This window comes from Dermacentor variabilis, chromosome 1, assembly GCF_050947875.1.
Source record: "Dermacentor variabilis isolate Ectoservices chromosome 1, ASM5094787v1, whole genome shotgun sequence".
Classification (NCBI taxonomy): Eukaryota; Metazoa; Arthropoda; class Arachnida; order Ixodida; family Ixodidae; genus Dermacentor; species Dermacentor variabilis.
Genome location: NC_134568.1, coordinates 270,863,624 through 270,890,697, shown reverse-complemented (window position 1 = coordinate 270,890,697; position 27,074 = coordinate 270,863,624). Strand labels below are relative to the sequence as shown.

General features: G+C 41.8%; 1 protein-coding gene across 1 annotated transcript in view; it reads left to right on the top strand.

Moving 5' to 3' along the window:
* LOC142564604 (uncharacterized) overlaps positions 1 to 19,060 on the top strand; it is a 43,976-nt gene extending 24,916 nt beyond the window's left edge. The window contains exons 4-5 of the mRNA XM_075675665.1: positions 7,698 to 7,994; positions 12,321 to 19,060. Of these exons, the coding sequence (XP_075531780.1) occupies positions 7,698 to 7,994; positions 12,321 to 12,956 (933 nt within the window). The 3' untranslated portion in view covers positions 12,957 to 19,060. The remainder of the gene's footprint in view (positions 1 to 7,697; positions 7,995 to 12,320) is intronic.
* Positions 19,061 to 27,074: the final 8,014 nt, after the last annotated feature.

Here is a 27,074-nt window from a genome sequence, read left to right as displayed (position 1 = left end):
CAGAAGCTTTGGTGTCTTTACTGCTGCTCTGATTGAAAGATTATGTAACTGACTCAACTGATTGCACATCTTGCATTGTTTGATTTGGGAAGTGCAAAGAGCACTGTACACCAGTTTTGACAATACTTCCTGCCGAAGTTAACATGCTAAAAATTGTGAAATCTCTCCAAAAGTGCAGTCTTCATTTCATACGGTGGCTGACATGGCTCATGGAGAAGTCGAGATGGTAATGTTTAACTATTCATCATTAAACTGTTAATCAAATTGATCCATTTCCTATGGGTTGGTAAGGAAAGAGTGAAGTTAGAGTGAAGGTGGCATGGTAATTTGACATAAACTTGCACTACACGTCGTGAAAGTGATCACTAAGATTTGCTCATTTTCCCAGTACTAAGTACTGAAAACTAAATCTGCACATGGGGACGTATGTCCAGTGTCAGAAACTTAGTGTTTACCTCTGCCTTTGCTCAAGCAGCAGTTCTTCTCTCACCTTTGAGGACAAGCAAATACCGTATTTTTCTGTGCACAGTTGACTTACATTGACGCGCCTCCGGTTAATTAGTTTTTTTTTTTTCAGTTAATTCGATCTTGACCGAAGGACCCGGCACCTATGCATTTGTTTTTTTCCTCCATCTTCTTTAGTTTAGTCAATTTCTTTGGTCCCTTCAGGGTCGAATTAATGGAAATCGACTGTATAAGACGCATTAAAAAAATTGTTAGTGTGTTTAGATATGCAGAAAACAATGCGCTGGTGTGACCAATAAGTACATCTTTTTTTGCCACCATGCGTGGCAGCATTTTCAACGAAATTGAATCTTGTTTTAACAGTGAAGTGACTGTGGCAACAGATGTCAGCACCAAGCACAGTATAGGCAGCACGGCAGCTGCAGTAAAGGCCGCCATGGTGGCCTTCATGATATAATAGGTACTTTTGTGATTGGGGATCACGTGTTCTGTTTTACTGTTATGGTTCAACTACTGACACAGTAATCATTGTACGTTGTGGCGCTCGGCATCTACCCGTTAAGGGGGGATGCTAGGCTGAAGGGTCAGCTTTTGAAGCGCTCAACCAATTCCTATGAAATTTTCAGGGGTAGTGGATCTTGTTGTCATTAGAATATCTTCTGAATATCTGCACCCTAGCGCAACGCCAAAAAAAATTCTAACTGTGAAATTGAGCAAGCTTGTGTGTCAACTTAGGAAAACTATCTTTTACAAAATAATGAAAATATACAAATTATTTGTGATTAGATACCTTTTAGATGGTTTATAGTGCAGGATAAGGTCAGTTGCACATTTTTTATGTCATTTCTGTAAAAATGCCATCACTGTGAAAATGAAGTTTATTTTTTTCGCTGTCATTACATGTCAAAGATCTGCTAAATATTATATGTTGGAAAAATTTAGGCATCTGAAGAGTACTTTATCTTGTTCCTCACAAAATTCTAGTCTAGAAAAAAACGGAAGCAGCATTTGGTGAAGCAGTTTGGAAATGATACTTTTCCTCATGCTCTTTCTTTTTCCAAAAAGTGCAAACTGAGAAAAATCAAAGATTTCAGAGCATGGCATTTATTCTTATGATCAGAAAAAATTAATCAAAGTGCCCTGCTGCATATATTGGGCCCTCCTCTTCAACATGACGCTTCTCTGTGGCGATCGCTTCAAGGCATCGTCTCTTTTTTTCAGCTTTAGAGCTATCCGTCGCTCTTGCCTGTGCTTGTGAAATGGCTTGCTTCGTGGCTTCCTGAACGTGCTTATTCGTCTGAACTCCATGTTCAAGTTCCAGCTTGTCGAGAACTCTCTTGATGCCACGTGCTCCTTCATTGAATTCTAGCACAGCCAGGGCTGCTGCTGTCTCCACTGTTCTCAGTGATGCAAATTCTGTTTTTGGGCACCTTTTCCATACAAGAGCATTGAAGGACTCGTTTGCATTCTCTGTCGGCATCCTTGAACATCGTGCAATAAGCTCTGGCTTACTGAGCCTGTTGTAGAGAGGCACCAGCTCTTTGGTAATGTCTCTACTGAAAGCTGGATGATGGGATCTTGGCACCGATGGCTTGTCTGCTGCAACTACGGCTCTGTGCTGATTGTAGTGACACCAAAAGTCCTCACCAACTGGGCAGGCGTCATGTCGTGCGACTTCATCTGTTGAGTAGGAGTGAAAAAGCGTCGCAAATACTCCTTGTTGCAGTTTTTTACATCTGGAACATTGTCTTTCAGGGCAGATACATAATAAGCAGTGAGTTTTTTTTACAACACTTTGTGTCAGCTTCCCCTTGCCTCCTAGAACTTTCGTCGTTTTCTTTAGTTTCTCAATTCCAGCGTAAAAAGCACGATAAACAAACTTCCTAACGTGGACATTCACTTTTCGTTTCGTTTCTTGCCTACTGTGCGGCCGCGTCTGGAAAAACAGCGTTCAGAATCACATTCGAAGGGAAATGCGCACCACCAACTTGTGAAAAAAATTCATTTTCTTCCTTTCTACTGCTTAGATAACTACCAAACTTGGTGTGAAGATTATTAAATAAGCTATTCAGAACAACTCAGAATAAAAAAAACACGTTTTTTTCACTGAACTCTGTATTTTAGCCCCGCATCCCCCCTTAAAGAAAGCACCTTTTGGTTATCATCATCATCAGTCGCCCGTGCGAGAAGTCTCGGCAGTGTAGCATTATTCCCAGTGCTACGGGCATGTGGTCGCCATTTTGCTTTTGTATGCATGAGTTCAGGCGTGATATGATCGTTGTTCATGCGTTTGTCCCGAGCATGCCACACCGCAGATGCAGCTCCAACGAAGTGCTTTAAGATGCTTACAGCATTGCTTAAAAGTTGTTAATAGGTTGGCGACAGTAGTGCAGCGATGCTGCCTTTGATGGCTTCGAGTTAAATGCAATAAAAGTCCGTTTCCTGCACCTAAGAGGAACGAAGTTTTATTTCTGCTAAAATTAGCTCGTAGAAATCTTGTTTTAGAAAATTTCATGCCTTGAAATTCCGTAATCAGTGTACAAGTGTGTGTACTCACGTTTCACTATACTGACTACTCACGTTTCACTATACTGACTGAGTTAGTATAGGTGCGTCTTATACAAAGGTGCATCAAATGTACCAATTCGTTCTTTGAAAGTCATGGAAAGTAAGATGTGCATCTCACACAAAGGTGTGACTTACACACCGGAAAATGTGGTAATCAATCTCTGAGCCTTAATCTTAGTCAAGTAGACCTTGACGGTACTGCATTAAAACTTGTAAATTTATTTCTAGCCTAGTTCCACCCTTCAGCTCTTTCTTGAGATCACTACCTTGGATTTTTTACTGATGTGCAGATTGTTTTATTTATTTATTTATTTATTTATTTGACATACTGTCAATCCCTCATGGGATTATAACAGGAAGGGCAAGTACATATGGTAGTATTTGCAAACAAAGAATATAAATACATTATATAATCACGAGTGTGTTATTGCAAAAGCTTTGGCTTTGCTAAACAAAAGTTTACTTCATCACAGATGCAATATTTGGGTACAATATACTATAACGAAGAAGAATAGAGAATAAGAAACCAAACAAGAAAAAAGAAACCACCTGGAAAACACATGTGATATAAAACACCTAATGAACATCACAAACAGGATGCAGTCATGCGTACAATGCATTATACAAAAAGAACACTCGTAGATTAAATTGTTAGGCTATGAAGATCAGTAACAAACCGGAGTATGTAAATCAGAGCTGTAAGGCCAGGAGATGTTTTTCCAGTGAATTAGCAAATGTATCCAACGAGGAACTGTTACTAATGGATTCACTCAGTTTATTCCATTCTCTTATCGCTAAAGGAAAGAATGAATTCTTAAAGCAATCGGTATGAAAAGAATACTCATTGAGTGTTTGTGTGTGTTTATGTTGCATTGGCCGTGTTTCATTTCTGGAGGTGTATTTTGAGGTATCAATATTAAGCTTGTTGTGTAGGAGCTGGTACGTATGTTTGGAATGGGCTAGTACAGCTCAGTTTTGTACTGTTAGGATTCCGGCTTTGTTAAGTAGTTCGGTGGATGAGTCTGTTAACTTATGTTTATTGTGTATATACCCTAGAGCTTTCCTTTGTACACCGAGTTTTTAATTAGTTGTTTAGTGTATGGGAACCAGATAACATTTGCGTACTCAAGGACTGACCTGACAAAAGTTTTGTAAGCCAGAAGTTTTGTATCAGGTGGCGCTAGTCGGAGGTGCCTTCCAAGAAAGAAAAGGCATTTCATTGCAGTCGCTGTAACATTGTTTATATGGGAGCTCCATCTAAAGTCAAACGTTAACATTAATTCGAGGTACTTGTGTTCATGAACTCGTATTAGTGGCACGTCGTTAAAGGTATACATAAAGCTCGAGTTAGTTTTTTTTCTGGTGATTGAAAGAACAGCAGATTTCTTAGTATTGATGGTCATCTGCCAGTGGGCACACCAGTTAGATACAGCTTTCAAGTCGTTTAATATTATGTGGACCATCATGTGAGTTGTTTCGATAAAGAATGCAGTCGTCTGCGAATAGCCTAATGTTTCCTGTGATTTTTGCGGGTAAGTCATTAATAAAAATTAGCAATAAAAGGGACCTAGGACACTTCCTTGGGGGACTCCCGATGTTACCCGGGCTGTCTGGAAAATCTGTCCGTTCACTTCCACAAATTGGGTACAGTTAGTAAGATAGTCGCAAATCCAGTCAATTATGGGGCCTGTACCTAATGTAATCTCAAGTTTCCTCATGAGCTTTTTGTGTGATAGCCCATCAAATGCCTTCGATAAATTGAATAAGATGAGGTCTGTTTGTCTGTTGGTCGATATTAAATGATATGTCATGGGTTAGTTCCAGTAGTTGAGTGATTGTACAAAGGCCTCTGCGAAAGCCATGTTGATATGGGGATATGATATTCTCCTTTTCTAAGAAAATGGTTACATATTTTATTATGATGTGTTCCAGAAGTTTGCACACGGTACTCGTAAGCGAAATCGGCCGAAAGTTGGACGGGTCGTCTTTGCAGCCTGATTTATGTATTGCGACAACTGTTGCAGATTCCAATCTTGTGGAAAAAGAGATGATAATGATTTGTTAAATATTGTACAAAGGTACTTCGTCGTCCATTCTGCGTATCGTTTCAAGAAAGCGTAGGGTATTTTATCCGGGCCTGGCCCTTTTTTCGTGTCCAGGTTTAGGAGAAGCTTCAGTACCCCGGCCTCAGTGATGGTAAGGGGGGCTTAGTCTGCTATTAACGGTGATGTCAATTTGAGGTAGTTTCCCATCATCAGTTGTGAAGATAGAAGAAAAATAGTCATTTAGGGAATTAACACTTTCTTTGTTAGTTTCGGGCTACACTTGGGGATCACTTGATGCCTTAGGTTTAAGGTAGTTCCAGAATTTGCTCGGTGAATTTCTTAGGAATCCTTGAAGTGTGTTTGAGTAAAAGTTTGACTTCGCTGTCTTTATTTTAGATTTCATGTCTTGGATAGCTAGAGTAAGATTACTTTGAGATGAAGGATTAGGTGCTATTTAATTGATTTTTTCAGACGCTTGACTTTACGTTTGGCATGAACGATGTCACGCGAGATCCAGGGATTGTGCTTCCTCGTTTATTTAACTTTAGAAGGTACATACTTGGAAACACAATGAAACAATATTTTTTTTAAACTATGCCACAACGTTTTGATGTTTGTGGTGGGACATATTGAAAGTGCTTCAAAAGCGGTAAATTCGTTAGATAAGTAGTCAATAATACTCGTATCGTCTGCTCTACTGAAGTCCGGGTAAGTGATGCGTGGTTGGGAAGAAAATATAGTATTCTGAGCAGGTACAGCACATAAAGTAATCTTATGATCAGATATGTCATTAATGAATTCAAGGTATGTTTGCTCTAACGGGAAATGTTGGCTCAGAAAAACTAAATCAAGTGTGTCGGAAGCAGTTCCTTGGACACGTGTGGGCTCTGTTACGATTTGGCTGAGATTCAATGAAAGCACGAGTTCAAAAAGCACATCAGCACTTGGTGAGCGCTGGTCAAATGTTTTCCAGTTCACATCAGGCAGGTTAAAATCCTCTAGAAGTATTAGTCTGGCCCCCAAAACGTTATTTTGCGCATACAAGCACAGTCTTTCCATCACTTGAACCTCATAGGAGGGACTACGACAAATACAGCCGACGACAATATTGCATGTAGAGAATGTTAGTTTACAAAAAATTCCTTCCACTCTTGTGACATCAGGTAACACGATATAAGGGATTTCCTTTTTAATCAACAAGGCGACGCCACCACCAGTCGTCGGTCCACCACCAGTCGTCAGTCGGTCCTTTTTGTTGGTTTTGTTAATCGGTTGTAATGGAGTCATAATCTGCTTAGCTGACTACACAGCCTAAGAGCCATATGATACAAAAAAAATTTTTTTTTAAAGCTCTCAGTTACATACTTGCGGCTTTCTAATGCAGTTTTCTAATGCTTGAAAAGTAAGAAAGAAAATTCCTCATCAGTTTTAGGTTGATACTGATGTAAAACCATGGTGATCTCATCTGTAGCTAATAAAAAAACTGTATCACTCTGGAAATTCTTAGTGGGCACGTATCCAAATGTAGCATCAACTAAGGGTCAGGAGCCCTGAAGGCCCACAAGGATTTCCAAATGCAATTTGTCATTGATGCTGGAGCTTTCACTGAAGCCGCTTAAATCTACAGAAATTTGCACAGAGACTATTAGAAACATTAAGGCACTCTGCCAGCTGCTGCAGCCCTGCCTGCTCTGCTAAAGTTCACTGTAACTTTAGTGATTAATTATGCTCCTAAGGATTTTATGAGGCACACTGTAGGACTCTCACCAGCGTCTACACAGGGTCTACAGAGTTCCTACAAAATGCTTACTGCCTGTGGTGGTCATTGAATATCACCCACACACAAAACTCGGGGCAGACCCTTAGTGTAGATGAGTTCTTAACAGCTGATGTTGCCACATGCACAAGTGCCAAACGGATTGATTTAATGAAAAAAGGACAAGTTTTCACTACAAGTGTGAAGTGTGCTAACACTGTGCAGTGGCGTGACTGAAGTAATGATAACCCTTCAGTAGCACAGAAACAGGATTACATAAAGAACATATATTAAAGCAGAGTTGTGGTGGCAACTTTGCTGTCATGAAGTACTGCTGGATCATACCTCATGTTAATGAACTTCTCTCATTTGAGTAAACAACTGTAAAATTCTTGTGACAGCAGGATCCCCATCTGTAAACTTTCACACTGATGACCTTTCACTTGTACAAAGAATTTCTTGAGACTCAACTGAAGTGGAGTTTTACTGTGTTAGTCAGTGACATCCACGTCGTGGAGCATACAGAATGATTCAGGAAAAAGCTAGCTTTCTTAGGAAAGGCAGGCTTTTGCTTTTATGTGCTTAAATCACAATGAAATGTACTTTGAAGGGGGGTTGCTTATGTGTTCATTGTGTTAACATAAGTTCTAGTGCATTGGCTGGAGTGCAGTAATGACCTGTATGATGGATTTTTCACAACTCATTTTAACAGCTCATGTCACAGTTGCTCTTGTCACTTTTACCACCAGATTTGATTTGCAATTTTTGCTGTGTTGTATTGCTGGTCTCTTTCGGCCACAAAATGGCCATAGGTGGAAATAATGCAAATTGTGACTTGTTCACTGCTGTTTTATTTCTTTCAGGGCACAAAGACAATTCTCAAACAACTTGGCTATACACAGGAGACATCAAAAGGCTACATTTTTCCACTGCATTCATTTGGGCCGCCCTTGAATGTGATCAAGAGCCTTTCATTGGAACTGGCCCTGGCTGCTGCGGAGCTGTCAGTCTTCTACAACAACCACCATCCCCACCCAGAGTATATACGTAACATTATGTGTCCTGGCGGGTCCCTTCTGCCTTCGGCTTCAACCACTGAGCGCAGAGAGTTCAACGTTATGGACCTTCTTGCAGAAGTGGGAAATTCGGCCAACCTGAGGGTACGCCTTTGCGTGTTGCTATGCGATTGGTGACAATGAATATATATGAAGTCAGTGAGCACCTCCTGTTCTTTTTCTACGGTGCACAAATATGTGTGTGTGTGTGTGTGTGTGTGTGTGTGTGTGTGTGTGTGTGTGTGTGTGTGTGTGTGTGTGTGTGTGTGTGTGTGTGTGTGTGTGTGTGTCCGTGCGTGCGTGCGTGTGTGCGCGCTTATACAGGCTGTCCCAGCTAACTTTAGCCAGAGTTTAAAAACATGCAAATGCCACGTAGTTGGACAGAACAAAGATAATGTTGCTTGCCGTCATTTGAAGATAAACTATATTTTTCATTCCGCCTAATTATATAATTAGTCTTGATTAATCAATTAATCAACTACTCAAATATTATAATTAGATGAAAAGTGTAATTGAGAAAGTTGTAGAGCGACATTAAAAACTCCCGATACGGCTTTCTGTTGCTCAATACGTGCTACACAAAAGTGTTTTTCCAAGTGTAAAAGAAGCCATCGAATGCGCGCAAAATTGCCGCGCATTTGCGCCACAACTGTTTTTGGGCCAACTGTCGCTACGAATGTAATTATTCTAGGAAGCTGGTGCCATCGAATAGTACAGCGTTTGCACCAAAATGCTATAACGATTTCCACTTGTCTGTGGCACATAGCAGACAAAAGGAAATTCCTGGATGAGTGAGACTCATCCTTGTCATGGAAAGGGTTAAGAATACATGCTATAAAGTTGTGAAAGAATGCTCACGTAAGCAATGCAAGTATGTGGTAAAAATGAAGGGACAGTGTTGAGCTTCTGCATTTAAAATTCCGAAATAAGGTTGCAATCAGTGTCAGGAGTACATTAATGAGTTTTTTGGCTGTCTTGTGGCTGCCAGAATTATTGCCATCACTATTACAAGAGGTTTTATTACTATGTTATTTATTCTTTCATGGGCAAATTTTTTGTGTGCTGTACAGGGGTCTATAGATGCATTTCTTTTACAGGACGTGATCGTGAGTATTCCCTGTAAAAAATACCGATTTTATTAACATTTGCGAAAGTTCTCTGGTTGGAAATATTTTTTCCACTGCCCAACAGGTGATACTGAAGAACAAGAAAAAAAAATATTCCCATATTACACCAGAAACAGCATAACACTTGGCTTTCTATTGCTTATAAAGGAAGAAAAAAAAATCTTAAAGAGCAGTCCTTTCCTTTCCATCATACTGCCTGGAGTAGGGTACTGTACCAAGTGGCACTGCACAGCATTGACAAATGGGTTGCATCTGCTCTTCTGCTACCTTCATGCTGCAGTGCTGGCACATATCTACAACAAAACAGGCTTTGTTGCAAGTTTCAAATTAATGACACTCTATTTTACAAAAGACTTGTTTAAATCTTTTACACACTTTCTGTAGCTGCAACTCGCAAAAGACAATCAAGCAGACACCATCGCTGAGGTCAACTCGCAGCATGGGAAATGGTGTAGATACACCATTGGCATTTTTTCAGATTTTACAGTGTTTGTGTAAGATTGCAACACATTCCTGTGCTGGGAATGTGTTGCCATTGTCACTGTAAAATGAAGGTGATTTCCAATCACCCAGTGGTTTCCTGTTACCCATCTTGTGTCAGCAGACTATCATATGTCTGCTAATTTCCTAATCTCATTGCACCACCTAATCCTTCGCTGACCTCAGCTACATTATTCTTCCCTTGGCACTGGTTGTATTACTTTGATGGACCAACGGTTGTTCCTCTCTCGCATTACATCACATGCACTTCCTCTTTATCTCAGATAGAATATCGCCTACCTGTGTTTGCTCTCTTGCTCTTTTCCTGTTGCTCAATGTCATGCCATTTATATTGTGTTCCATTGTGTGTGTTCCTTGGCATCTTCTCAAGCTTCTTTGTTATTCTCTAAGTTTTGGCTGCATAGGTTAGCACTGGCAGAATACATTGACCATATACTTTTTGAGGATATTTCAAACCTGCCATTCATGACTTTGAGAATGCCTGTCGTATGCATAGCTGCCAATTTTCCTGAATTTTCTTATAAAGCTTATGAAATTGGGTTTGTTCTATGATGTCATGAATGTTCTGTGAAGATTTATGAAAAATAAATTCTGATTGCAAAAATGCTCTAAAGCTCTCAAGATGGGGTGGCGCTACAGAGATTCTGCAGCTACCTTAACTCTACACAAGAAAAGTAGGAAGATACCTATAAAAAAAGGGGTCAGACAAGGAGACACAATCTTTCCAATGCTATTCACTGCGTGGTTAGAAGTATCCAAACTATTAAACTGGGAAGGCTTTAGGAGTAAGGATCGCCAGCGAATATCTTGGCAATCTTTGGTTTTCAGGTGACATTGTTCTGTTCAGCAGCACTGGAGACGTGTTCCAGTAAATGATTGAGGACTTTAACAGTGTAAGAATGGGATTGAAGATTAATATGCAGAAGACAAAGATAATCATGAATAGCCAGGCAAGGGAACAATAGTTCAGGATTATCAGTCAGCCTCTAGAGTCTCTGAAGGAGTATATATACCTAGGCCAATTAATCACAGGGAACCCTGACCATGAGAAGGAAATTCACAGAAGAATAAAAATGAGTTGGAGCACATACGGCAGACATTGTCACCGCCTGATTGGAAGCTTACTATTATCATTGCAAAGGAAGGTGTACAATCAGTACACTTTACCGGTGCTGACATATGGGGCAGAAACTTGGAAGAAGCTTGATAACAAGTTAAGGACCGTGCAAAGAGCGATGGAACGAAGAATGCAAGGCATAACATTAAGAGACAGAAAGTGAGCCGTTTGTCTCGGAGAGCAAATGGGTATAGCCGATAGTCTAATTGACATTAAGAGAGAAAAGTGGAGCTGAGCAGGTCATGTAATGTGCAGGTTAGATAACCGGTGGACCATTAGGGTTACAGAATGGGTGCCAAGAGAAGGGAAGTGCAGTTGAGGACGGCAGAAGACTAGGTGGGGCAATGAAATTGGGAAATTCACGGGCGCCAGTTGGAATCAGTTGGTGCAGGACAGAGGTAATTGGAGATCACAGGGAGAGGCCTTCGTCCTGCAGTCGACATAATATAGGCTGATGATGATGAGATAGCAATAAAATGCATGCAAAAGAAATTGTGATGGTCTGTGTACTCTCCTCTTGAGGCAGCACAAAGCACCCTATCAACCAGGAAGTACATGGTTCAAGCAAGTTTATTCAGAAAAGTTCCTTAAGCAGGTGAAATCGGCAACAGCAAAGTCGCTGAAGAAGTCGTTGCAATCTAAAATATTGGCAGTTCCAGACAAGGGACTAAGCATTGAAAGTGATAGCAAGGTTTAGTGTACTGCTGAACCTCCTCAGATGGTGTTCGAACAATACATGGGGGGCGACATGTTTGTGTGACGCAGCACGCGAGGGAACTGCTGCTGTACAGCAGAAACAGCCCTGGCAGCAACCAGATGCCTCGGATTGCTGGCATGACAAGTGCAGTCAGTGGCGGTGCACCTTGCAGACCAAAGGAAGACTGTCGGCACTTGTACCTCGAAGTGTACTGTTCGTTGCACTCAACCCACTGTTTTGTGCACAGCTGCTCAGCCGTAACGCTAGTGTTTGTGCACACAACACTCATGTTGGCAGCAGAAGGCGGAATGCTGCCCTACCTCTGCCGCAGAGCCGATTGAGTAGAATATGACAGTGCGTCCACTTGGATTTGTTGTTTTTGCAACCAAACATACTCTGTGTGTGTTTCTTGTATAATGTACCATGCGTGTATCTTGCATGTGCCGTCGATACCATGACAGCATGCTAGTGGTGGCGACACAAATGTGCCTCAAGTGTCCTTATAACTGCTATCGCAATAAAACACTGTGTTGCTTGTAGGTATCTGCTGTTGTAAGTTTACTGCATCGTGTGTGCTGTGTTTAAAGGTAAACAATCATTAATAAAGTGCATATGTGCCTCACAAATGGTCTGTGCTTAGGGCACCCTTAAAAAAAAAATGCATGCAATTTAAAGTTTTTTGTTTATATATGGAGACCATACAGAGGCATTGGTTATATTTCTGCAGACTTTTCAATTGCCTTATTAATGACGAGGATATGATTCACTGTTGAATATTTCTTTCTCAAGCCAGCCTGATTTCTGGGCTGATTGAAGTAGTGTTGCCCCAATTCAAGTAGAAAAATTGATGTGCCCTAAAATTGTGGGTGGGCAACCTTTTGAAGTGAATAAAGATGCAGAATTGTGCAGTATTTTTATCAAATCACCCCAGAATTCATTTTTGTTTCAATGGTACTTAATGTGGCACTGTTCTGCTTATGTGCCTGCAGGACCTGACTCAAGCACCCATTCCTGCACAGAACCTGATGAGCCCATCACCGCACAAAGGCCGTGGCAGGCCCCCAGCAGTGACACGGGCATCAGAGGTGGTGGCTAACTGTGCTGCAGCATGCAACTGCCATGCCTACTATGACAGCTACAATGCCCAGCCGCAGCAGTTGCCGGCACACCAGCAACCACTGCACCTGCAGACTCCTGGCCATCTTCAGCCAGCCCACCAGCAGCAGCAGGAGCTGCAGCGACACCAGCAAGAGATTCAGCGACACCAGCAGGAGCTACAGCAACAGGAAATGCAGCAGCAGCAGCAGCAGCAGCAGCAACAGCAGCAACAACAACAACAGCAGCAGCAGCAGCAGCAGCAACAACAACAGCAACAACAACAGCAACAACAACAGCAGCAGCAGGCAGACCAGCAGGCCCAACAGCAATCGCAGCAACAGCAGCAGCCACAGCAACAGGCACAGCAGCAGCAAGCACCTCAGCAGCCTCAGCAAGACATTCAGCAACAACAGCAGCAGCAGCAACAGCAGCAACAGCAACAGCAGCAACAGCAACAGCAGCAACAGCAGCAGCAGCAACAACAGCAGCAACAACCTCCCCCACCACCACGGGAGTCCCAGCCATGAGGGGATGCAAGGAAGGTGCCATTGATTTACGCGCCTCCTTTCATTTCTTTTCTTCAGTTTTACTGTTTCTAGCGGGGGGCAAGTTGTCTCTAATTATTGTCTATCTCGGAAAACATTTTCAGAATTCTTTTATTCTTCTAGTGAAGGCATGCTAGATGCTAAATGCTGTCAAAAGGTAAAGCATTGAGGACCTTGCCTTCATGCTAATAAATGTTTAGGTTTACAGTCTGTTTTTTTTTTCTAAGGGGTTGATTGCTGTAACTTTTGCTTTTCCTTGGAGGATTATCTTTTTTTTGGATACCTTCTGTTAACGGTAACAAACGGCATTCGTTTTCTGCACTGAGATTGCTACAACGAATTTACTTCTTTTATATGTTGTGTTTTCTGAGATTGATACTTTCCTATTTTTTTTTAAATTTTATTTTTACTAATTGGGGGTGCCGGTTCATAATCACATTCACTAAGCCAGGGCCTGGCATATCCTTTGTTTTTTCTGTTGAAGATACCTTTTTGGCAGGCCTAAACACTGACCTGTATGGTCCATTGTTTGAATGTTATTTCATTTGCAAGTAAAGCAAGCTACTTAAGGCCACTTTGTCCCTATTCTGCTTTCCGGCAGTCTAGCATTAATAGAAGTTGTTTATCTAGCATGCATGTATCTGAGTTTGAGACATTGAATGTACATAGCACTGTAGTTGCTACTCCAAGCAATACTTAGCTGTGTTTCATTTTGCCATGCTTTAACTGTGTTTCCTTCTTTCGTGATGGAAAAGTTGATTCTTTGGTGCATCTGCTATTCAGTACATGTGTGACCTTAAAGAAGAAAAATGTGTGTGGATAGTGAGATGTTCAAAGTTTTGGGACTGAAATTACATGTTCCGTGATTACTTCAGAAATATTGCAGTAAAAGAGGGGGAAGTCTGTGAGCACTCCTTTTTTCTGCCACAGTGGCTTCATTGTAGCCATTTAGTATTGCTGATTGGTTGTGTAAAAGTCTGCTTGTCTGGTGAATGGTGTGAACATTGCTTCAGCATAAATCAAAATAGTAGTTCCTACAGGAAACAGCACATTCATTTGGTTTTCAATTGTGTTAGTGCCTGTGTGAAGAGTTAATTGCTAAAAGGGCCCACTGTTATAGTGGCTGGTTATTACATTCAACCTTCTAGTTACGGTGCTTTCTTTTATGTTTTTTTGTTTTGTGGCTGTATTAGTGAACCTTTCCGGTTTCATCTTGCAAATATAAATTCTGAATGTGCACCTATACAACTATATTCACACTGTGCAGCCTGAATGGCTGGCTTATCTGCTCCTGTGTGCTGACCATTGCAGCCTAGCTTTTGGAAGTAGTATACTGTTAAAGCAGCAGACAGTGTTTTGGTGAAATGGAAAAAGCCTTGCTTGCTCTTTGCGCCTACATTTACCATGCAGCTGCACGTTTTGTTGTCAAGAATATTGTATAGTGTGGTTCCGCAAGAGAGCTTGCAAGGTAACTGCTCTATTGGTACTAGGCTGTTTGTTTGTTTACAAATGCTGTGCTTTCATTGCCAGGCTAGGGAAAGTAAATGAAATAGGTAATTCTGGAAGTCATAATAAAGTAAAAGTAAGCATTGAGTTTGCCCTTCCTAGAAGCCAAAAGGCCACTGAACAGAATATTTTGGCATTGGAACGACCCTAGACATGCTTGGGAAAGATTGCAGGAATGATGGTTACATCAGCCCAGAATGGTTAGTGGCTGTAAAAAGAATTCAAACACAGTTGGAGAAATAACTGTTCCTTGAGGTGCACTTGGTGTTGAATGGACACTCCTGCTTAGCAGCCATGCAGCTAAATACATGTTACTTACAGGATTGAGCATTATGTATTACGAGTTTTATGTCATGCCTTTCTTTATTAAAGGTCTGTTCTCTTGCTTTTCTTACTTTGGTCATGTAATGCAATGCTTGATGTGTGATACATGTCTGCTTGTCTGTTTGCGTAAAGATCCAAAATCAAAAAGCATGTAATGTGTTTTCTCCATGTCTGTCCCCACATATTGAGTTTTTTTCACAAGTGCTAAGGTAGTGTTTCATACATGAGGAGTTCATTATTTGTCCTTGTTTTTTCTTGTACACAATGCTTTCTTCTGTTTCTGAATGTAAAAGCTTAATGTTTTAGTGTATCATATGTGCATGCAGCTTTTTGTGTTGTGATCTTGGCATGTTTGTCGCTTATGATGTTACAGTGTGTATACAATTTTTAGTGCTCACTTCACTTACATGTCTCATGCTTGTACATTCCATCTGTGACCTTTTTGTCTTTGTGCACTGAAAGTTTCAAATTCGTTAAAAAGAAGCACAGTCTGCACTACGCTATGATGGGCTGTGACGTGCCAGGTCATCTGGTTGATGTACTATGACATCTGAAGAGGTTTTTATATATGTATGTATGTGTACTGGGAACAGCAGTTAAAAGCTAAGAAATGGTAGAAAATGTTGGTTCGTTCATTAGAGACGACCACCACTAGTGCCGCTTTTCCGAGGCTCTTTAAGTCTGAGGCATGTACCTCTTCGAGCTGGGGCGATTCTTTGGGCTATACAGAATGTTGTGCAGTAATTGGAGGAGGAAAAGTGAGTGTGAAATAGTGATTAGCAGTGCAGGAATAGACCAACGGAATGGAAAATTCCAGGCAGTGCAGTTGCAGTAGCTGAAAATGAAGTGGAGGCTAGGAAATGGGCAGAACATGCCTGTCCAGAGGACTTAAATATTCTAGGTGGTTCTTGCAGCTCGCGGGGGGGGGGGGGGGGTGAGAGCAGGCTTAAGTGACTGGACTCATCAAGTCACAAGACTGATCGTGAGCTTGAGACTGCTGTTCACAGTAATTGAGTTAAGGAGATGAAAGAGTAACTGGAGTGTGGTTTTCTGCCTTCCTCTTTCAGTCACAGTAATCTGATCATACATTATGCTTTCATCAGGGCCCACAGCTAAAGTTAATTTGATTCTCGACTTTTACTGAGTACTACATTGCAGTTTTCACAGATTGCAGTGCGACGTTGTACAGGTCACTTTAACATATCTTCATGAGCATTGGCATATTGAATACTATTATTACAAAACTATCATGTTACTGGTCTCAGCATTGAGGCAACTTTGCTGTTTACATGTGGCTGTGAGCATTGTATTCTTGACTGTACAGGAAACCTCCATTACAGTGAAGCGATCAGGAAAGGAAAAATAGTATTCTGACAGCAGTGGAGAAGCTATGATATACAGTTAAATCTCAATATAACGAACTTCAACGTAATGAAATTCTCGATATAACGAGGTATTTAACGTTTCATAACATTTTGTGCATAGGACACCATGCATTTAGAACTTCAATTTAACGAAGTGTGTTTGTATGCGATTTCAATATACTGAAATTTCGCTTTCGTCGCAAAGGAATGCCGTAACAATAAATGCAAACTTCCGTGATGCACGTTGTCAAATGGTTGAATTACAAGCAGTTGCTTGCAAACGCACCTCGCAAATCGTGCCCAGCTCGACAAGAGCGATCGCCGAAGTCATCATGTTCCGTATAAATTCCAAGTGCGATAAGATCCTATCGCACCCCGCGCACTTTGTGCTTTAGGTGTGAGTGAAAGTGTACAAGGGTGAAACAAGAAAGATGGTGGTTTCCTGAGTGCCGCCTACCTGTGCGAGCAAAGGGAAAGAGAGGGAGGGGAGCAAGTTCACGGTAACGCTATCAAGAGCGCCCAAGGAGTGGAGTGGAGGTTAAGTTGGCGCCCGTCTCAATTTCTGGTGCGTATCTGTCTCGACTGTGGCTGCGTATGGCTGTAAGCGCGGCTGAGCGCAGACGCCGTGGCGCACCCTGCTTTGGAGGTAATCTGCCGCATGTACAAAGAGTGGGCATGCCGAGACAGCGTGGCACCATGCAAGCTGTCTTCCGGCGCATTTAGTATTGGAGGTTGCGTAATCTCGAGTCTCGGCGAACCGTGGTAGCAAGAGGCGGTCATCTCAGTGCGGGCGACGCTATCAGCCGCGGGGGTGGAGTGTACGCGAATGCGTGGCTGACTTCGCTTAATTCTTACCGCCAATGTGAAGATATCGTGGACTTGGCATGACGCTGTATCATTCGTCGCCGACTCCCAAAGTCATCAAAATGAGTTTTCTCATTCAAATTTGCTTTTTACGGTTGCCCTATAATTAGGAAAGTTCTGCGGCCCCTTTCTGTGCAAGAAAAATCGATCGGCGACTGTACTTATTTGCATAAAAGGTCGAATTTCAATACAACGAAATTTCGATATAAAGAATCAAATTGACGATTTTACCTACTTCGTTATATCGAGGTTTAACTGTACCTACGATAGCCTTGTGGGATGCACACTCCTATGTAATGTGAGCACTTGGAAGGTGCACAGCATTGAAGTTTTAGAATACACGCTTGCTCTGACTTTCTCTTTGACCATGACATACTTTCTGTTCACAAGTTAAGCAGTTTTTGTCATGCTTGAGGCAAAATAAAGAAGGTAGCAAGGTCACTTGTGACACAAGCTGTGCTTATGACAGAAGTTTCCTGTGAATGCCTTATTGCTTCTAGAAGTCCTTGGGGGCTGGGGAGGTGCAGCAGGTATGGGTGAAGGTGAAACGTATGCAGAAAGGGCCATTAACTTGTTTTAATATTGCTAATTTTGTATGTTTTTAACTGTCCTGGCAGTGCTGCTGTTTGCTGTCGTTTAGCTGTCTGTTCTTGGTTATTGCATGATCAGGTACTTGGGCCAAAGAAGTTGACGTAGCATTGCGCTTTGGTCGCCAATTTTTGTTTACCTTTCTTAAGTGAAACAAGGGAGAGCAAAAGACCACTGTGTGTTTAGCTGTGTGTAGGGCTTATGTTTATTGCTTGCACACCTTTTGTACCTAGTGTAATCTGTTGCCACTCTACACTGTATCAGTAAGAGAGGGAAAACTTATTTCCTGTTTATGTGGCCTTCAGAGATGCATTTCTTGCTATGTGCACCATGGTTCTTGTGATGAAAAATCTGCCTCATGGCACTCTTCAGGTTTAAGTGCAAGAATGAGGAGTATTTCAGATGTTCAATGCAAACCTGGTCTTGTCTTTCGTATTGGTGATGGATTTCTATTTAATAATGTGGCCTAAAGGGCATACAAACAGGACAAACTGAATAAAATGGTAATTTGGATTCAATTTCTTCACTGTACTGAAGGGTTACTGTACAATAAAGAATGGCCTTTATTAACAGCCTAGCATTCAGCATAGTGACATAACTTGGGACAGCATTAGAGCACTACTGTGCTGTTAAAATAAAAATAGGAAGTAATGCCCTTCGTGTCACTTGCATGAAATGTATTTAAAGGTACTCAGTGCTATCACAATTTTACTTTTGCATCCTGGGTAACTGAGTGGCAAAAGCATTGATAATGCTGCTTGTATTGAAATGGATTGGGAAAGGCTGTGTTAAACACCTGATCATGGTTGCCTTTCTATATTTAGTGGCCGTTTGCTGCTTTTGTGTACGAGTCAAGAGCCATATGCACAACAAAAACTTGCGTAAAGAAATTCTACAGTAATCTGGCTTACAATGTTATCCATGCCTCTCTGCATGCAGTATTTGTTTGCATAGTATGAAAGCCACTTGCTTTCAGCTTTTTCTTTTTCTGGATCATGGAAATATACCGCAAGTTATTTCTAATGTTGACAGCTTAATGTCGGTGATTTTACTGGCTTTTTAAGACCATGCTGAAAAAAAGTGGTGCTTTGTGTAAGCTGCATTTTCGGAATCTGGGGTTTTAGAACTATTGCGGGGGTGCTGGGATGTGGGAAGTGTTGCGGTGCACAAATTTTGGGGCTAAGCTTTAAATGCTTGAGTGTGTTGCTTGTTGTTAAGCAAAAAGGCAATCTTTGACCTTGGTGGTGCCTGCTGTCGCTAGCACTCATTGATTATGCTGTAAGAGGTTTCTTTGTGTGTGTGTGTGTGTGTGTGTGTGTGTGTGCGTGCGCATGTGTGTGTGTGTCTGTGCGTATGTGTGAATTACTGTGCTGTAAGCAAGCAATATCATTGTGCTCTTTGTAATGGCTCAGTAAACTTCTGTATTACTTTTGTGGCCAAGCAACTTAGAAGAGTTTGTTTTATTCCACCTGAGCTTATATTGCTCTGTTTAAATACAGGCATTGCAAGGTAAAAGTTCCAGCCTGAACGAAACACGAGTGTTTTGTTTTTTTGTTTTACTGCAGTTGGAATTTAGCAGTGTGTATGACTTTGATGTTCTTTGCTGAATATTGCAGTAGTAGTTAGACATAGTATAATATCAGCTAAGAAGGTTTTGTTAAATTTCGCTTGAAGTATGGAGAATGACTGTGCTGACGCTATTGTGGTGGGATTACTGTTTGCTGTAAGCTTGCCTGTGCTTGCCCATTTACCATTGATGCCTGCAGGAATGATTTTTCATGTGGCACAATTTTTGTTGCTAAACTTGCTGCTGCTCCTTTCAGACGTACTGCGTCACGCACTACTTTTGAGTGTATGTTTACTTTGGTTTTTTATTGTTTATGGTGCACAGAAACTCATTTGTCTGTCATATTCGTATAAAGAGCAAGTGTGACTTGAAGATGTTGCTTCTGTAAAAGTTGCAAAGTGTTAATGCACTCTGCTTATGCTATCGTAATCTCTGTGCTATTGGTATTGCCATGAAATTGTCTGATAAGCAAAGCATATGCAGTATACCTGTTGTTCAGATTGTGGCTGTCTTATTCTTTTGCGGATCACCTCTGTGAAACTCTACCACATGCTGCTGGATGGGGCTCAGAGGTGCACTTCATGCATATTATATTCTTCATTTGAAGCTGCCACATGCGCCCCTTTAAAGGTTTTGCAAAAGTTTACTCTTTGCATGTATAGGTACACTAAAGGCCTTCTGGGTGTAGTCGAATTGCAAGCAAACAACAGATGTTATTGCTTTGCCCGGAACAAAGGCACTCTCTGTAGAGGGTGTCATAGTCATCTTTATACTCATTGCTTCATGGCTATTGCACAGTGTGCAAATATCCATGAGAAGCACATGCCAAGTTCTGTCCTGTTATAGTCACTGCAAGGGCTTGTCAATGCAGTATGGTCCTTTATTTTTTTTTCCCCAAATGGTGTAATCAGCACTTGCTCCCCTATCTTCACTATGCTGTTTTCTTCCTCCCACATAGTGCATGCTAGAGTTGAGCAGCATGTGGCTGGTGGAGCCTTCTAGTCTACTGAAAAAGCAGCTTTCCTACTTCTTTCACATTAAACATTTATGCCGGTTGAATCTGGACTTTCTGACCTAAAACTGTGTAATCTTTATTGCAAAAGCAAGTGTACTGTGATAGCGACATGAACAATTGGCACATTTTAGATTATTGCATTTCTTTTTTTTTTATGTCGAGATCTCAAAAATATTTTCCTTTTGATTTCTAGTCGTATTGCCTTTTCTTTTTCTTCAACTTCATTTAAGTGGTACCGTCACATTGGATATAGTTGCAGAGAAATTTGTTGGCTCCTTAATGAGTACAGATTGTGTATAGCAGCTTTCTTGCATAAACTGCTTAGAACTTGTTTTTGAATATCTGTTCGACTAGCTGATTAATATTCATAACTGAAGTGATTAAAGAGCAGAACATGTAGCAAAGGAAGCTTATCTTAAGGTAGAGTTGCAACTAAGTAGTTGCAACTTTTTGATACCTTCAGTGCTGCACATAGTTTGTCTCCACTGTTGTGCTAGCTCTTGTAACTGCATTAAATGATGTGCGCATGTTTTGCACTTCCTTCTTCCCTTCCTTGAGCTTTGCTCTGCTCATGCCTTTCAATCTGTCAAAAAATATCAGTTGTGAATAGCTCTGGCAATAAAAAGGCCTGCATAGTTTGTTTTTATGGTGACTTGAAAATTTTGGTGCAGCTAAGCTCGGTAATTTACAGCTTGACTTGCTTCCATTATGCTGAAGTACAAGATCTCATGGTGAAGATAATGTTGAGTCTTTTTTTTAAAGTGGTATGTTTCCTAGTATGTTTAGACTGGATTATTGTGCAACACCAACAGTAGTATTCTTGCCCTTTCCATTCACTGTGATGGAATGAGGAGGATGTATTGCCTGTATGCAAGAATTTACGAAACCTAGAGGTTATAGTTTTGCACATTGCGTTTTTGAATTGTCATTAAGTTTTGTGATACATTTCTGTTTATCTTTCTCCTTTTTTTTTTTTGTCATGGGTGCATCATGCACATGTAAAAGGGATGGTCTCTTTTTTTTTTTTTCATTTTCCTGTAGCAAGCTAGGATTATAGGTAGATTGTAGGTCTTGCAAGTGGTTGTTGATCACACAGTAATGTAATTAGCCTACTTTTTTGCTTCTTGTTTTGCTTGAATGCATGAAAACCGTGATATTTTACTTTTTTCCCTTGCATTGCATATGCAATGGTGACAGCTTAGTAAACATTTGTTTTGAGCTACATTGTGCCAAACCGTTTCATTTGCATTTGCTTTTGCTTCTGGTATTATAGCAGTAAACAATAAAGGGTGTTCGTGCTGAAATAAATGTCTCCTTTTTCTTTAGCACTGCTGAACTGACAATAATATACTTTTTTATGTTAAATAATTGTTTGTGAAATGTGAAAGGTACGTTGGAAAAAGTGTAGTTTTCCAATTCTCCTCTGGGATGGATGTGCAGATGAATTCTAAGATGATGCCCTTCTGCTAATTCGGCCAGAGCCATTTGGAAGAGGCAACGCTGACTTCACCAGCATTAAAAGGGGCTTTCTAAGGGAAGAATTACTATATACATATGTATGAGCAGGGTCAAAAGTTTACAGCATGCAAGATAAGCTAAAATATTTTTTGAGCTTGGGCACGCACGCTTGGTTCAAATGTGCTACGTGTAGTGTATGCAAACGGTGTTTTCAATGGCTGCAATCTAAAACTGGGTTGATAATAGACTTTTTCGTGGAACCCCACTCCCTAAACGTTTGAGCTTGCCTTGTACACTGCCCGCCCACGTGCAAACACAAATGCACATATATTGGGTGTTTCAGGGATGACAGTTCTAGTTAAAAAAATTCAAGCCAACAATAGCGTTTTCTAAACAAAATTCACAACAGGGGCAAACAAAACTTACTGATATATCACTTGTAGCCTGATTAACTATGCCTAAGATTTGTGAATTAATTTTTGAATTTTAAATGTTAAGCCATCAATATTAATTGCACGTTTGTAGGCAGTTTTGAACTACTTAAAACAGATAAATAGCCTTTATTTAACCAAAACCGAGAGCATTGGGAGTGTGCGTTGATACTGTCCTGTGACGGCCTAATGGCCAAGTTTATCCACTCGAGGCAATCTTTGCTGGCAGCCCGCGCTTCGTTCGTGCTGGGGTATTCTCTGCCAAATTTTGTGATGTTAAATTCTGCAATGGCGGCGCCTAGATCAAAACAGACAGGGACACGATCAAAATCGTGGACACAGGATGGAGGAAGGGGTCAAGGATGTTGGTAACCAGTTACGGGGTAATTGAAAGTGTAAATATACAGCTAAGAGCATTCAAAAAGAAAGTGAGAGAAACATGCACTAAATCGAATAAAAAGAATGGAAACAAAAAAAAACCATGGAGATTTACAAGAATGGCGAGAAAGAAATTTGAAAGGAAAATCTACAATAATGTAAATGACAGCACCTTGCTATTCGAGGCCCGAGCTGGTTGACAAAGGTTGACAAAAGCCTAGCAAGCAAATATTCCCATAAGGATGAGGCATGCACCTGCTACAGGTAAAATTCGGAGACGGACAGACAGACGGACAACGAACTTTATTTAATCCTGAGGAGCTACCAGGACCTCCTTTCGGAGACAACTCTGTGCATCCTAATGGTATGCGAAGGTATCATGCAATGAGACCCGTAAGAAAAGTCCACTTTCCAGAAGCACTGGTATTTAAAGCGGCTGAAAGGATTAGCCGGTCAGCAGTCTGGAAAAAAAGCAGGGAAGAAGTTGATAGGACCTAGGACCAGATCCGTTGCATGTATAGGTAGATATTGAGAGAAAAGGTTAAGGAGATGGGCAAAATGCCTGACTGATAGATATGTACAGGGTGTCCCAGCTAACTTTAGCCAGTGTTTAAAAATACGCAAATGCCACGTAGCTGGACAGAACAAAAGTAATGTTTGCCGTTGCTTGTAGATGCCCAGATTATTTTTGCATTCCACCTAATTAGATAACTAGTCTTAATTAGTCAATTTCTCAAATATTAGATGAGAAGTGTCAGTGAGAAAATTGTAGAGCAACAAGAAAAACTCCCGACACAGCTTTCTGTTGCTCAATATGTGCTACTAAAAGTGTTTTTCCAAGCGTGAGAAAAGCCCGCGAATACACGCCAAGTGCTTCGAGTGGCCAGTCGCAGATCAATTTTGAATGTATTCGCGGGACAACCTGTATAGTGCCGCGCGTTGTGGCTCTGCCAGTCGGTGTGGTGATCGGTGCAATGCCTCCAAGGCGCAATATATCGTGAAATGAAAACACGTATGCAGCTACGCTCAAATTTCACATTAGGGAGTGTCATATTCAGGAGCCTGTATGTGCAGTAGCAATGAGCACATCCGTAGTAACCGTAGTTGCACTTTTATTCCCCGCTTGAAAAAACTCTTAGATGACCTTTGTTGAGCTGTCTACTTTTTGTGAATAAATCGTAATAAGAAATTAGCCATCTCCACCCTTATACCCTAACGTGTTAAAATGCTTTTGTTCTTATATTTTTTCGGTACGAATTGAATTACAATTTCTGTGAACATCTCGTTTTCTCAGGAAGCTTGCCTCAGGAACTTGCTGAAAAAAATGATAGCTAAATGTATGCCGCAGGATCCCTTGAGGTGTTCTTTATTAAATTTCAAAAGAAATGTTAGCTGCTAGAATGCGTAAAACGCTTAAAAAATTTCAAAGTGCGTCGTTATAAAATAACAGTGACCCCACAGACAAAAAATGTATTCTTAGTCTAAACAGACATATTTAAAACAACTTGCCCTTGAATACAAGTTTAGGAAGCTAACGTGGTAATATATCTGACGAAGGCCGTGACATGGCCGAAACGTTATTAAAGACGCTTTGCCGTATATATATATATATATATATATATATATATATATATATATATATGTGTGTGTGTGTGTGTGTGTGTGTGTGTGTGTGTGTGTGTGTGTGTGTGTGTGCCAATTATTTCCTTCTGTTACACTAAAACCGGATCCGCACTAACTTTTCTCCAATTATATATATAACACGTATAGAGCTGCGATCAAATTTCGCATTACGGAGTATCGTATTCGTCAGTGAATTTTTATGCCATCCTCTCAGTGGGCGAATACAGCGTCATCGTCATCGTGATCGATCATCATCACTCGTGACTGTAACCGCGCCGCGAACTCGCCTCTCGAGCGACGAGCAAGGAGAACGCGGTCTCGAGCTGGGCAAGACTAGACGCTGGACACGCTGCTCTCCTTTCCAGGGACGACGGCACGCCACGTCAGCTGGGTCTACCAAACTCCGCAGTCCGCCTCCACTCGGAGTTTCACCTTGGACGCCTGGAACCTGTCACGGAACCCTTCGTGGAGCTCTGGTGGCCGTCCGTTAGGGTTACCGCACGCAGGCGGCCTGCGTCTACTCGAAGCTCCACCTTGGACGACAAGACCGGCTGCTCACGGAACCCATCGTGGTGCTGACGCAGACACGAGTCATCCGAGTGGTTGCCGCGCACAGAAGTCGGCCACTTCTGATGCCATGAACCAGGAGCATCTCAAGTCAAACGCCGAGCTGAACGCAGCTTTGCGATCATCAGAGGTGGAAAAGGTGGTACAGGCCGATATGATACGTGAAGTTGTAGCGGATAACAGGAAAGATCAAGATGCACTGTGTCAACAGGATTCAAAGATGCTCGCTCAGACAACACTGGGGAATCTGGAAGTGCAGCTTACAGAAGCGGCTGGAAGAAGTGAGTTGACTTCGTGCCAACTGTCGACCAGCGAGGAACTGTGCGCAGAACTTGAGGAAGCCATAGCCATGCTGCGCACTGAACTGGAGGCCAGTCGGTCTTTCTGCAGAGAGCAGAAACAACAGTTGAGTCAGGCTGAATGCGAGGAGGAGGCTCAGTCAACGCGACTTCTGGAAGTACAAGATGAACTGAACAGTGCTATGTGCAGAGCAGACCAGTTTCAAGCACGGCCACAAGAGTTCGAAGCCTCCAAGCAACAGCCAGACACGCTCTGCTCCGAGCTTCGGCGCAATTGAGAGCGAGTGCCAGCTTAACGTGGCTGCCGAAAAAAAAAAACATTGTACTTTTCAAAATTAACGAAAAACTGCAAGCACTTCATGCCTCCTAGCAAGACCAGTTTGATGAAACAAGTAAGCAGCAACCAGTTCGAGGTCCTGATATCAGACTCAAGGAACAAAAGCAAACTCTTACTAAGAAGTCCGGAAAGCTAGAGGCCGAGCTCGAACTGCTTCATTCTGAACTGGTAAAATTACACGAAAAGAATACCATGCTTGCGAACAAACTACGTGAGATTGTTCATTCTCGTGAAGAGCTCAATGATGACCTCGTTTCACAAAACAGTCAAGTTGATAAAGTTCGTCAGACCTCAACAGTGCATTGAGAAGAGCACAGCTGAAAAGGCTGAACTCGAGGTTCGCTTGGAGAAGGAAGCAGAGGTTGCTCACGCGCTCAAAAGAAAAATGTGCCGAGCATGTTGCTGTGAATTGGCACTGAGCTTCAGTTTGGATGCCAGGAGCGGCCGCGCACGATACCCGTCATGGAGGTGGCGCGGAACCGCGTCGCAAGCCGGGCGGTGGATGTGCAGAGTGGGTACCACACACGGACGCGTCGCCTCTACTCTGCTCTGAGCGCCACTTAAATTTGGACGCCTGTAGCGCCGCTCATGGTAGCCCTGTGAAGCTGGCGCGCGGCCACGTTGTCTGAGTGCTAGCCGCGCAAGATATTGGGGGTATCCTTTCTCTGCGTATGCCATCTAGTCAGTGCGCCCAACGCACTATTCATGTGCTTGCCCCCTGCCACCTAGCTGTGCCTAGTGATCGCCGACGAACTGGGCAGCCCGAGCAGTGGTTGCGTGGCCCTGGCCACCGAAGATCGACGGATGTTGCTGCAGCTGTGCCTGCTCTTGCAGTTCCTGTCAATATGATGAAGCGAGGCTTGCCAACTTGGTGCCCCTCGGCAGTGTCCTCACCGATGTGTCGCCCAACCTTTCTGCTGTCCATGGTGCTTCTGTGCATTGCATAGCTTCGGAATACGTTAGACATAATAAGTCTGGTTGTTGTGAATAGAAATACAGAAATGACCTATCTGCAGTGGCTGCCGCAGGTACTCTGTGGTGACATTGTCTAGGACTTTTGCATGGCCCGTTGAAGCTATTTTTCAAGTTAAGCCGATCAGAAAGTTTTCGTCGATAAAATAAATGATGATCACCACGTATTCTCCCTTGATTTTGGAGTTTGCATATTCCATTATTATTATTATTATTATTATTATTATTATTATTATTATTATTATTATTATTATTATTATTATTATTATTATTATTGCTGTTGTAGTGGTAGGCATGATAGCCGTCTTCAGCGTCGGGGATAAAGATGACGGCTCACGAGTATTTAGTGCGGGAATAAATTGAGGCTCCAACGGATATTCTGGAATCTATATGAAGCGAAGCTTTCGCGAAGCGGTTATTGAAATGCTGTAAATTCGGAGATTTAATTCTTGCGTCTGGAACATAATGAAAACGCACGTGCACGTGCTCTTGCGCATCGCGGTGCTACGCAATGTGACAACTCGTGTATTGCCTTTTGTTTCTTTTCTTCTTATTTATATTTAAACGTACCGGCCACTTCTGGGCCAATCCCCCGTTGCAGCTATTTGCAACGGTATGGAAATCATCAGTACGCGGCAATCATTTCAATGAAGCAGTTGGCGTCGGCACGATAGAATTATGCATACGATTACGGCCTAATAGTAGGCGTATATAGGTTAGGAAAGTTTGCTTCATTAAAGGAATTGTGCTCTTGATGATGTATATTTGTTGCAATGAGGATATTCAGGTATCGTTTGTTTTATCACT